Source organism: Ochlerotatus camptorhynchus, unplaced genomic scaffold, assembly GCF_037179485.1.
Source record: "Ochlerotatus camptorhynchus isolate MF236.1 unplaced genomic scaffold, CSIRO-AGI_Acam_v1.1 ptg000082l, whole genome shotgun sequence".
In the NCBI taxonomy this organism is placed as follows: Eukaryota; Metazoa; Arthropoda; class Insecta; order Diptera; family Culicidae; genus Ochlerotatus; species Ochlerotatus camptorhynchus.
In genome coordinates this window covers 2,042,556-2,054,887 of record NW_027040572.1, presented here as the reverse complement: position 1 = coordinate 2,054,887, position 12,332 = coordinate 2,042,556, and the positions used below count along the sequence as shown (strand labels likewise).

The 12,332-nt window shown below is 42.6% G+C and overlaps 1 protein-coding gene across 4 annotated transcripts in view; it reads right to left on the bottom strand.

The window, feature by feature from the left end:
• Nucleotides 1-12,332, bottom strand: part of MEP-1 — a 57,279-nt gene that overhangs the window by 7,710 nt on the left and 37,237 nt on the right. The window contains exons 2-7 of one of the 4 annotated variants that reach the window (XM_065217968.1): nucleotides 6,806-9,367; nucleotides 6,434-6,730; nucleotides 6,112-6,171; nucleotides 5,715-5,978; nucleotides 5,468-5,647; nucleotides 5,053-5,404 (exon numbers count right to left, since the gene is read on the bottom strand). In XM_065217968.1, coding sequence (XP_065074040.1) covers nucleotides 5,053-5,404; nucleotides 5,468-5,647; nucleotides 5,715-5,978; nucleotides 6,112-6,171; nucleotides 6,434-6,730; nucleotides 6,806-9,268 — 3,616 coding nt within the window. In that variant the 5' untranslated portion in view covers nucleotides 9,269-9,367. The remainder of the gene's footprint in view (nucleotides 1-5,052; nucleotides 5,405-5,467; nucleotides 5,648-5,714; nucleotides 5,979-6,111; nucleotides 6,172-6,433; nucleotides 6,731-6,805; nucleotides 9,368-12,332) is intronic. The other 3 variants (XM_065217970.1, XM_065217969.1, XM_065217971.1) reach the window with 3 other exon arrangements.

The window sequence follows — 12,332 nt, the reverse complement described above, 5'->3', positions numbered from 1 at the left end:
GTGGGAGCTGAAATTATAATAGGCTCAAAATCATCGAAATATCATTTTATTTGAGTAGCTTTTGCTCCACTTGCAAAACTGCAACATCAAGCGTTGAACAACCACACTTTCGCAACCCTATTTAAAATTTGAAATTGAAAACCATGTTAAAAATACAAGCGAGTTTTTAATAAAGTTGTTTAAAAAGATAGAGAAGTCAGCCATACTTATTAATATGTTTCTGTCATAAAGAAATATTTCCCTGACTTTGAATGAAATTCCCTGACAATCCCTGATTTTCCAGGTCTAAAAAGGAATTCCCTGATTTTCCAGGTTTTTCCAGGTAGTCGACACCCTGCGTTGTCAACTTATCGACCTAGAACCTCTCCGGACTAGAAGGTACACAAACAGAGCCCTAACCGTGGCCGATATCCTGCAGGGAAAGACAGATTGCGAGGCTATCCTGAGGCAAATTGGGTTCTTTAAGGGTGTTGAGGTAAATGCATATTCGTAATCTGCATTAAAAATGGAACCCAAACCCAAAATTTCATCAATTTTGGCACACTGGAACTATTTTAAATAACGATTACATTTGCAAAAATCACCTAATAAGCGCCCCTCGGTGTCACTTTGTATGGGAGCGAGCTGTCAGTTTGTCAGTTTAGTGACAAACAGTGAAGTTATTATTTTGCTTTAAATCATGACTTAAAAATCGAGATGAAAGTGCGTGAGGTTGAAAAAAATATCGCTGTGCTCAGAAAACGAAGCTCTTTCAGATGATATAAACCGATATATTTTTCAAAATTAAAGAACCCAATTGACCTGAATGTTCAACACCGACCGCTTCGTAACAACCTAATGCTAAGACTGCCTCTACGTCGCACAAATTGTGGAGCATAAGGTGCGATCTGGGGCCTCCCTTAGCTCAGTCGGTAAAGACGCAGCTACAAAGCAAGACCATGCTGGAGGTGGCTGGGTTCGATTCCCGGTCCAGTCTAGGAATTTGTCGGGTTGGAAAATTTCTCGACTTCCCTGGGCATAGAAGTATGATTGGACTTGCCATACAATTATACCAATGCAAAAATGGTAAACGCATCGAAAGCTCTCAATTAATAACTGTGGAAGTGCATCTAGAACACTAAGTTGAGAGCACGCAATAAGCTAATATGCGATATGCAATAAGCTTGAAATGCGAAGAAGAAGAAGAAGAAGAAGAAGAAGGTGCGATTTACGGACTGCAGAGAGTATTCAATAGAGTTGCATCTTTGGCCAGCAACTGACTATACATACTATATGTTTTTTAAATGTTATGCCATGCTTGAATGTATTTTTTTCTTTATAGTTGATAAGGTTAACATCATTCAGGCTTCATCCAGCATGTTGATGTGAAACAACAATAAACAATACCCGAGACCTTTTGTTACACAAAATAAAACGAGAGACGAAAAGCTGGTTCGACTGGAAGGACCACAGAGTACTGTCCAGATTACGCTGCGGCTACATCACATTTTCACACGTTCTCGGATCCCGTGATGGATTCCCAAAATGTCAGTTGAACATCTGATAATAAATTATCCAATGACCCAGACAGGAAAGGCTCACTTCTCGACTTCCTCAAAAAAACCGGCTATTACCAATCTACGTAGAACTCCGCAACGACCAATGATACGACAACGGACCAACGACGGCACTTCGCTAACACCAGCTCTCTAAAAATGACAAACGGAAGAACGACGACGACAACTCCGCAGGCTACGAACATTGACCCTCTCTCGGAAATTAATCACAACTTATTTAACTGCTCTTACTCTTACAACAGCTGATACAGAAATCTGAGATCCTTAAACTCTGTAACTAACACTATGTATTTTTTTTTGGGGACGCATTTGGGAGTCCCTCGCCTTCAAAGAGACGAACCAGCTAGGGCTGAAAGTCTCTATTATAAAGCAAAATAAAAAGAAGAAGTTTAACACGGTTATGCTCTTTGATAAATCTATGTCTACGACATGGTCTAAATCTGTTCCGAAATGGCCATACTCATTAATTAAATATGATAATGTTATCTACCCGCAACGTATTAAATAAAATCTTATAGAATCCATCATAGTTGATATATTCATAGGGGAAATGGCTCTTATGTTGGCCTATGGGTCTAAGGGACGGTACTAAAGGGTGTCCACGATGAAATTGCAACACACAAAATTGATTCGCAAAATTCGAGTTTTCATCCGATTGCCATCAAATTTTCAGGGATTGAGAAATAACTATTAAACTTCATTTTACCATTTTACTCGTATTTTATTTACAGTCCATACGCAAATGCCCGCACCTTGGCCTTAACCCCGGCCATAAGATTCTGCACAACCTGTGAATCAACCGTTTTTTGCATGTAAACCCATACTTTCTTCAGTTCCTCGACTGTCTTCACTACCTTAGGTCGTTTAAGAAGGTGCTGCTTCATAATCGCCCAGTACTTCTCGATGGGGCGGAGCTCCGGAGTGTTGGGAGGGTTGAACATTTTCGGCACGAAATTGACCTTATTGTCCGCATACCACTTCAGCACGTCCTTGGAGTAGTGGCATGAGGCCAAATCCGGCCAGAAGATTGTTGGGACGTTGTGGGCCTTCAGGAGAGGAAGCAGCCGCTTCTGGAGGCACTCTTTTATGTACACCTGTCCGTTCATCGTGTCCTGGGTCACGAAAGGTGCACTCCGCTTCCCGCACGTGCAGATGGCTTGCCAAACCAGGAATTTCTTCGCAAATTTGGACATCTTCTGAGTGCGGACATGCTCCCGTACGCTGAACTTATCCTTGGCTGTGAAAAACAGGTTGCCGGGGATCTGTTTGAAGTCGGCCTTCACATATGTTTCGTCGTCCATGATGCAGCATTCAACTTTCGTCAGCATGTTGAGGTACAACTTCCTGGCACGGGTTTTGGCGGACTTGTTCTGCTTCTCGTCGCGATTAGGGACCTTTTGTACCTTGAACGTTCGAAGCCCAGCCTTAGTTTTGGCCTTCTGGGCAAAACTTCGGCTTAGGTGCAGCTTCTTAGCCACATCCCTAACGGAGGCGTTCGGATTTTGGTTGAAGGCCCCAACTACGCGGTTGTGATTTTTGGTGTTGTACGGAATACTTTTTCCTTCACTTCTGGGCTTCCGATCGGTGGTCAACCGTTCCTCGAACCGCTTAATCACTCGCGACACCGTGGAATTCGCGATTCCCAACGTTTTAGCGATGGAACGATGCGAGAGATCCTTGTTCTCGTGATGAATGCGCAAGATTTTATCACGCACGAGCTGTTCTTTCGACTCCATTTCCGCGAGTTTTGATCACAGGACTTTAAAACTTGCAGGATGTAAATAATGCACTATGAACTAAATCCACCCAAATTTTCATTAAATTCTACCCAACGGTTAAAAAGTTAGAGCAATTTCATAGTGTGGCAATTTCATCGTGGACACCCTTTAATGGATATTTTTGGTCGCTATTGAAAATATAGTCGATTGCTGAATTTATGTATGGGCCCAAATTAGGGGCATTTAGGCCGACATTACATCCATTTCCCCTTAATGCGTCAAATTTGGAAAACAGGAAAGTTAGTGCGTCATTATTAGGCACACGACGACGTACGATATCAAAAATCATTTTCTCCCAACATTTTATAACAAATTCGTCAAGTTTTATATGTTTCCCCTATTCTTAGATAGGGGAATTTACGTATCAGCAATTTCTCAGCGACTCGCACACATATGATGTATTGGTTTGTTTATATTTGTCTGCTGCTTGCTATACTATCCTTTCCAATCAAAAGATTTGTCCAGAACGGTTTGAAAACGTTTTGATAACGCTCCAAACTTTTCAGGTGAGTGTGACTATTGTCGGCAACCTCTTTTTCTTCGGCAACCTTTCCATTTGAACTGCGTGTTAACCAGCTGTTCTATTATTAGAAACTCGAAATCTGCCGTATTTTGTAGTCCATATATTTCATTTGAAGCAAAACCTGACATAACAGGTTTTCTTGGTCGTAAAAATGTAATCAGATTGGTGAAAGGTGAAATACTAAGGTATCGTTTAAATACATTCAGTGAAGTGTTGTGGTGAGAAAATACAGCGAAATTAACCTTTAAATGTGGGTTGCCAAAAACTGTCAATGGGTGCCGAAGCTATCATTTACCCTATTTCAAATAGCGACACGCAAATTAAAAAAAAAATCGAGCATACAGCACTATTCCACTGATTTCGTGAGGCTCACACCATTCACAATTACAAAAAATAGGGGCCATGACCACATTTATGCTGTGTTCCATTTGGTGAATTGTCACTTAAATTTGACACTTCGAAAATAAATTAAAATGTTCGAAAATCCCTCTTCGAGAAGGTCTACGTATTAAGGTATTAAGGTGTACGTCTATCAGAAATTAATAGGTCTGCTATAATAGCAGGGCTATTGAAAATTTTCCATCTGTCAAATTTAAGTAGAAATTCACCAAATGTGATTACCTCTCACCCCAGCAGGCCTGGGTTCAATCCCAGTCGGCGCCGCCGGGATGTTTTGAGGCATAACATCTCTGATCACGCCTTCCTTCGGAAGGAAAGTATAGCCGTTGGTCCCCGGTTCCATGAGTTGTCGATAGGAAAGGTCCAGGTGTGGGAGCTGCCTCCATGGCGTCGGTAGCATTGGTGCTCAGCACGGAAAACAAATCAAGGGAAAAAAAATACCAAATGGAACACCTCCTTTAATGTTGATCTGGAACTTCTATTTATTCTATCTTAATATCACAATCCCACATTAAATCTAATATACCAACTACAACTGTTTTCGAACCAGCTTGGTAATTTTGTAGTCTGTAGCAACATCCACTGTGACCTATATTCAGTTTGTTCATCAACCAGCCTTAAGTCAAAAAGAAATGGTTAACATACAAAACCAACCATCATTATGAACATCATATAGCTGCACCCGTTTATTCTTGAATTTCTGCCGTGAAAAGCTTTGTTTTGGACTAAGCTAAGCTGTAGGCTTTTGGAAAAAACGTTACTATTAGCCCCCTGTTATCAAGGTTCAATCACTCACCTATAACATGACTTTCAATTTCAATCGGTTTCTGCGACGCCTTGGCGGTCGGCTGCGGTATGATCGTGATCTCGTCGTTGATCTTCAACGGCTTCAGCAGCGAATCGCCTCCACCCATCGGACCGGCACCGCCACGCATCGGCGCCGTACTGCTACTGCCACCCGGTTGGGGCTTCTTGTTGTCCAGTGCTTTCTTCGCGACCGTACTGTGCGCTGAGTATACGTGACTTTCAAACTGTTTGTACATTCCGAACGTGGCCGTGCAAACCGTACACTTGTACGAGAGGTGGGCCGGCTTCAGGGTCATGTTGTGATCCCGGGATACGTGGTTCAGCAGCTTCCATTGGTATACCTGAAGGATTAGTTAACGGTTTAGTGGACATGTGTGCGGAAAGACATGTTTAGGAAAGCTTACCCGTCCACAAACTGGACAACGTCCGGCGTCTTTGCCCTTGTTGGCGGCCTCCTGCATGGAGCTTGTCACCAGTCCATGCGATCCGAGCAAATGTCGCTCCAAGCCTTGATCGGTGAAGAAGCGATACTGACACTTCTGGCAGTTTAGCGGTGGCCGGTTGTAAATCATCTTCGGATGAATCTGTTTCAGAGGGTCAAGGTTAATTCATGTGCATAGGGTTTTACAAAGTTTAAATTAGTTACGTTACCTTGACTTTGTGTATCCACTGCATGTGATTGCGCAGCTGGTCCAGATCCTTGATGTAACCATCACAGATTTCGCATACGACAAATGCGGTTTTGTTGCCGGCTGGGTTTTGACCTGGCTTCACGGCAGAAGTTCCGGCTGCCTGTAGTTTGGATAGTGCTCCTGCTACGGCCATATTCGTTGCGCTTGATTGTCGCGGTAGGGGTGTGATGGAGATGCTAGGCTGCTGGGCGGGTTTCATTCCGGGCTTCATACCCATGGAGTTCTATTGTTCAAGAAAGGGGAGTGAAGTTAAACGAGTTAGTTTTTTTTTTGCCCTTTCTGTGTACATGATCCATTTGATACCTTCGCCAGTAAACAGAACTAAAAACAGAACTAACTAACAGAAGAAAACCAACCTGAATAGTCACCGATGCGTTAGAACTGGAAAGAAGAGATCGTCCAGCGGCGTTCGGAATCTTTGTGATAGTGCAGAATAAATTTTGTACAATCGGTGTAAATAATAGATATAGAAAGAAAGAACAATAGAAAATAACGGCGTTGATCAGATCTAATCCTTTACCAACGTGTTTTCACCGAAATAAAATCCTTGTTAAATGTCATGTAGTAAAACAACCCAGAAAACACAACAATTTCACCACGAAGTGCTATTAATCCAAATCGTTATGAATTCGTCAAACGAAAGCAATAAAAACATAACAAAATACACTAGGAAATTACCGGCAAAAACTTATTGGCCGCAGCGGCGATTGCCGCTGATGAGAGCTGGAAGTTATTAGGTATTACCATTCCTCCGGATGACATAGACGTACGCATCGAAGCTACGTTGGCCGCCGTTCGGAGTACGTTGATGGACGTTGCCTGCGGAATTGGTTGCACTCGTCCACCACGGGCTCGCAGGGCAGCCGCCTGAGCCGCCGCCGTAAGGTTGTTGATGTTGACCGGATTGATACTGTTGACCGCCTGTACCCGCTGGTTGGCCAGGGCCATATTCTTCTGTTGCTGTGCTGTCATGGCCTGCGGAAGGGGAAAGTAATAAAAATTCAGTTGATAACGATCAAATAAAGTGGGTAAATTTTCGATGACACCAACCTGATAAGCGGTGGCCGTTCCGACCAATCCATGTTTGGGTTTGATACGTGGAATCTTTGCGGGCGGTTCCCAATCAAGAGGTGGGTTCAGGTTGATTTCAGGTCGGAATTTCTTCGCACACGCCACCGCATGCCGGGCAAGTTTCGATTTGCCATTATCTTCGAACGGGCAGTTTGGACACGCGTGGTACATAGATGCCTTCTCCAGGCGACCTTTGATGTTATGCACAGCTTCCATGTGGTAGAGGATGTCGTGCGGGGGGCGGGTTTCGTATGAACAGAAGTTACACTTATAGATGTAGTTGCGCATGTGCGGCGTCTCATAATGGTGGGCCATCGCCAGCGCTGACTCCGACTTGAAAGGACAGTACTCGCACCTTTTGATTTCAAACTTGAACGGTCTGTTGTTCTCCTTGCTGAACTCTAGGTTTTTAATCAGGGAATTGATGGCCATCTGAGTACTGGCGGATGGTCTGCCCTCGCGGTCACGTTTCTTCTTTTGCTGCCGCAGCAGATCGGTCTGTACGTATTCCTGCACCAGGTTAATGCCAATATTCATAAAGAACTTTCCTAGCGGGTTTTCGAAATAATTCTCCGATTTCTTCGGATCAGTCTGGGCATTGCTGCTAATAGAAGTACTACTTGTACTGGTCAGATCATCCTTTGCGGGGGTAATGATGTGTTCCTTGATCATCTCAATGTCCGATTTGACTTCCTTGATGAGAACTTTTGTTTTGGACTCTTCGTCCGATGCTTCATCGTCCGTTGAGGTTTCCAGCTCGTCCCAATCATCATCGTCATCGTTGTTCCTTTTTCGCTTGGACTTTTTCTTTTTATCCGATTCTGACTCCGCGTCAGGCTCGCTGGTAGACGACTTCTTTTCTGCACTTTCCGCCGTCGAACCTTGGCTGTTCTCGTCGTCAACCTTACTGTCCTCATCCTTCTCCGCCTCTTCCAACTTCTTACGCATGTCCCTGATCTTTGCTTCCAGTTCGCTCACTATTTGTTTGAGATTTTCCGGGGGAGGTTTCTCGTAGATGTACGGAACGATGAAGGACGGTGCTTCTAACACAAACATGTCGTCCGTGAGAGCAGGTAACAGTGGCGTGACAGGGGCCAACGGGGGCGGGTTAGATTTCGAAATGAGATTAGCAGCCGCTGCCACCGGGTTGATGACGCTTCGAGGCGAATTGAATGAGCTGTGTGGTGAAATGCCCGTGGGTAGTGACGAGTAAGAACTGTTCATGGACTTTGACGTCATCGGACTGGCTGTGATTGACGTGTGTCCCCCGGTACGGTTCATCAGGGTATTGGTATCGATTATTACCAGAGTGGGTTCTTTCGTGGCACTGTTCTGGTTGCTGGCGAGAAGTGACTTTTGAGGTTGGGGCGTCATCGATAGCTGACCCTTAAAGGAATTCTGCTGCAGGGATTGATTAATGGATAATCGTGGTTTCTTCGCTGCAGCGATATTCAGCGGATCATCGATGATTTCTTCAATATCGTCATCGTCGTCGATAGTGGAAATATCCTGTGGTAGCATACTCTTCCGCACCCTGGAACTCCTCCGCGGAGATACTACTGCAGCTTCACTTTTCTTTTGACTAGGTGCACTGCTCGAATTTGTATCTCCATCTTCATCATCGATCACCACGCAGTCTTCTTCTTTATCGCTTAGGATCGTCACATCGCCATCACAGTCACCATTCTGCTGCTTTTTGGCATTATTCCCATTCGACTTGCTGGGCATCGAAACGCCATCGTTCGATTTGGAATTAACATTCATACTATCAGTCACCACGTTCTTAACAGACGGAACCCGATCATCCTCATTCTCGGAATCGGAATCGGAATTAATACTGACCGGTTTGTCACTATCATCATCAATCACCTCATTATCGTCTGTCTTATCCGCTGTGCTGTGACCATTCGTTGATGCATCGACATCCATCGCTTCGTCGCCACTTCTCGACTTTGAGTCCTCATCGATCGGATTTGCAACGCCTCTACCCTCCAGTGGATCATTTCCATTCTCACTAACGCTTCTGGACTTTCCTCCGCGACGAACCTCTTCCTCGTCGTCCATATCCATCGATTCCACCGTATCCTGATTATCATTATCTACACGTACCATTTCTGGTCTACTTTCTTCCGTTTCTTCACCTGCCACATCCTGTGAAGTTTCGTCCCCCTCGCCCTCGGTTTGTCCGTTGCTACTGCTAATCGGTTGAGATGTCTGCGAGTTCTCGTCCCCCTCGCTGCCTTCGCTGACTGTGTGAATCTTTGCGTTGTGTATTTCATCCGCACCGGATGACACCTTTGCGATGACGAGCCCAGTGCTCAGCGCTTGCTCACGTGGCTGCTCTTCTTCTCCTTCGCCGGTACCGTTGAGTTCGCCATTTTCCTTGACCTTTTCGGACGACGACGGGGGATGCTCGCTGGCAGCCACTCCAACTTCGCCCATTTCCTCGACGGCAACGGACGACGGCAACAACGACGCCACGGTGAACGGTGCGCGGTTCTGGGTTGCAGTTACACAGCCGGGTTGGTGATTCAGAGGGATCTGTGGCGGGCGAGAAGAAAACAGAGATATGTTAAAGAGAGCGCTCGGTTCGGTATAAGTTGAAGCGGTACATTATAATGAACGGTTGATTTTTGTGAATCTTGGCGGGACATCCTGAACATTTAAATTAATAGGAAATGGTGTGTTATTTATAGCGAATTTGTTTATTATTCAGTTCCAACCTGGATCGGGTCTGCTTGTTTTCTGGCAAACGTCAGTTTGATCGTTTGTTTTCAAAACCTAGCTCAGGTTGAGGTTCGCACTAACAAAAAGTTCGGTTTCGCACTTTGGAACTGATTCCAACCCCGATACTAAACAAATTCACTATTAGTTTGAGAATCCTTGTTCGTCTCCAGTCTATGAGCCATAAACAGAACGATGACAAGGGTCGAAATCTAACTACCGATCATCAACGAACACAAGTTGGTACCTATGGTAGCGGTATAGGGTGACGGACACTATATTGTCCCTGCTGAATTTCAAAGTCATGACGATATTGTTCGCAAATTTTACTCCAGTTGGAATAGCATCAAACATGGAGTTAGTTTTAAGCATATCAGTAATCATGTCAATGATTTCTGTAAAAATCCATTTTAGGAGCAGTAATGCTTCCTAAGTCAAAATTATCGAATTTTCCGTTAGAATTATGTTGGCTAGAATTTTGATGTCTACCTATTGATGCAATGGTAGCATAGGTAGCTCCGAGGTAGATGAAGAATTTAAAGCAGGGGTGATGTTTGTACCTAGGGGTACGAATGTAGAATTTGTTCCCCGTTGACCATTGTTAACAGCATAGTCTTAAACAGAAAAGGGACAAATTGTACAAAAAGTTTTGTAGATCTAATAATGACAATCATTGGACTAGGTACACAATCGCGCGTAATAAGTATTCACAATCGATAAAGAAAACTCGTTGTGAATATGTTCAAAGGAAGATTGATCAGCATCAAAACAACAGCAAAGAGTTATGGAAAATTTTGAAATCTTTATTAAAACCTAGTAATTGCAAACCGCGGTCCATAACTTTTAATGGCACATTAGAACAGTCAGAACAAGTAATTGCAGCTAAGTTTAATGATTATTTCGTAGATAGCGTTTCATTGATTAATCAATCTATTGAATTGGTCGATGAGCCTGACGAAATAAAACAGCCAGTTAATAGTAGTTGTAGATTTGAAGTTTTTCACCCAATCACATTAGATGAACTTAGAGTTATTTGTTTTTCGTTAGGAAAATCGGCTGGAGTAGATAATGTTAATGCTAGAGTTATTCAAGATTGCTTTCATGTCATTGGCCACATCTTGCTGGACCTTATTAATGAATCATTACAAACTGGACATGTGCCACAAATTTGGAAGGAATCCTTAGTGGTCCCTATTCAAAAAGTTGCTGGAACGATTAAAGCCGAAGAGTTTCGTCCCATCAACATGTTGCACACATTAGAGAAAATTTTAGAACTTGTTGTTAAAGGTCAGCTGTTGGAGTATTTAAATAGTAATAGTTTGTTGATACCAGAACAATCGGGATATCGGGAAGGTCATTCTTGTGAAACCGCGTTGAATTTGGTATTAGCGAAGTGGAAAAATAACTTGGAGTGTAAAGATACGATTGTTGCTGTTTTTTTGGATCTTAAACGCGCTTTTGAAACAATTTCTAGGCCCTTATTGTTAAGATCAATCAAGCGCTTTGGAATTACGAGTACTGCATATAAATGGTTTGAAAGCTATTTGTCTGACAGAACTCAACGGACTGTTTTTAATGATTCTGTTTCCAGTCCCGTGGGGAATAATCTTGGAGTGCCCCAGGGAAGTGTATTAGGGCCCCTGTTATTTATTATGTATATTAATGACTTGCGACGTGTTTTACGATTTTGCGACATTAATCTTTTTGCAGATGATACTGTGTTATTCATTGCAGCTAAGGATTTAGATGATGCCGTTTTACACTTGAATGAAGATTTGCGTTCTCTAAGTAGATGGTTGAAGTATAAGCAGTTAAAATTGAATACAAGTAAAACTAAATTTATGGTAATTTCGCGGAATCGAGTAAATGAGAACGTCTCTGTTGTAATTGATGATGAGACTATTGATCGCGTTCGGGAGATTAAATATCTTGGCGTGATTATTGATGACACACTTAAGTTCAACTCTCACATTGACAATGTCATCAAGAAAATTGCCAAGAAGTATGGAATTCTATGTCGACTGAAAAACGATTTAACTATTGCCAGTAAAATACAGCTATACAAATCAATCATCTCTCCTCATCTTGACTTTTGCCCTTCCATTTTATTTCTGGCCAATGCAACACAAATATCGAGATTACAGCGCTTGCAGAATAAAATAATGCGTTTGATTTTGAGATGTAATAGATTCACTTCCTCAACTTTGATGTTAGACGCCTTACAATGGTTGTCGGTGAAGCAAAGAATTGTATATTTGACTATGGTGTTCATTTTTAAAGTAGTTAACGGTTTGCTGCCTCGATATTTGTGTGATCGAATTGAAAGAGGAAGTGACTTTCATAGATATAATACTAGAAACGCGGTTGATATAAGAACACCACATTTCTTGACTTGTGCTTCACAAAATTCATTATATTATAAAGGAATAAATGTTTTCAATTCGATGCCTAGACATATCAAACGTTTAGCAACACTTAAAGAATTTAAAAGACACTGCATTTCACACGTTAAAACTGTCTTTTGAACAGTTATCCAGTGATTTTTTTTATGAATTGACAAATTATGTATCTTGACGAAGTTATCTCTAACGGATTATTTTATATGGATAGCTGTCATAACGACTTTTTAATAATTATTGTAGCACTGCAAAAACTATTTCTGTTCGCCACGAGGGTGATGATGGATTTTTAATATTTGATTTTATAGTAGATTAATTAAAACAAAAAGTAGTCTACAAAGGTTTGAGCCTCGCGCGCGTATTACGGATATAGAGGACTGAAT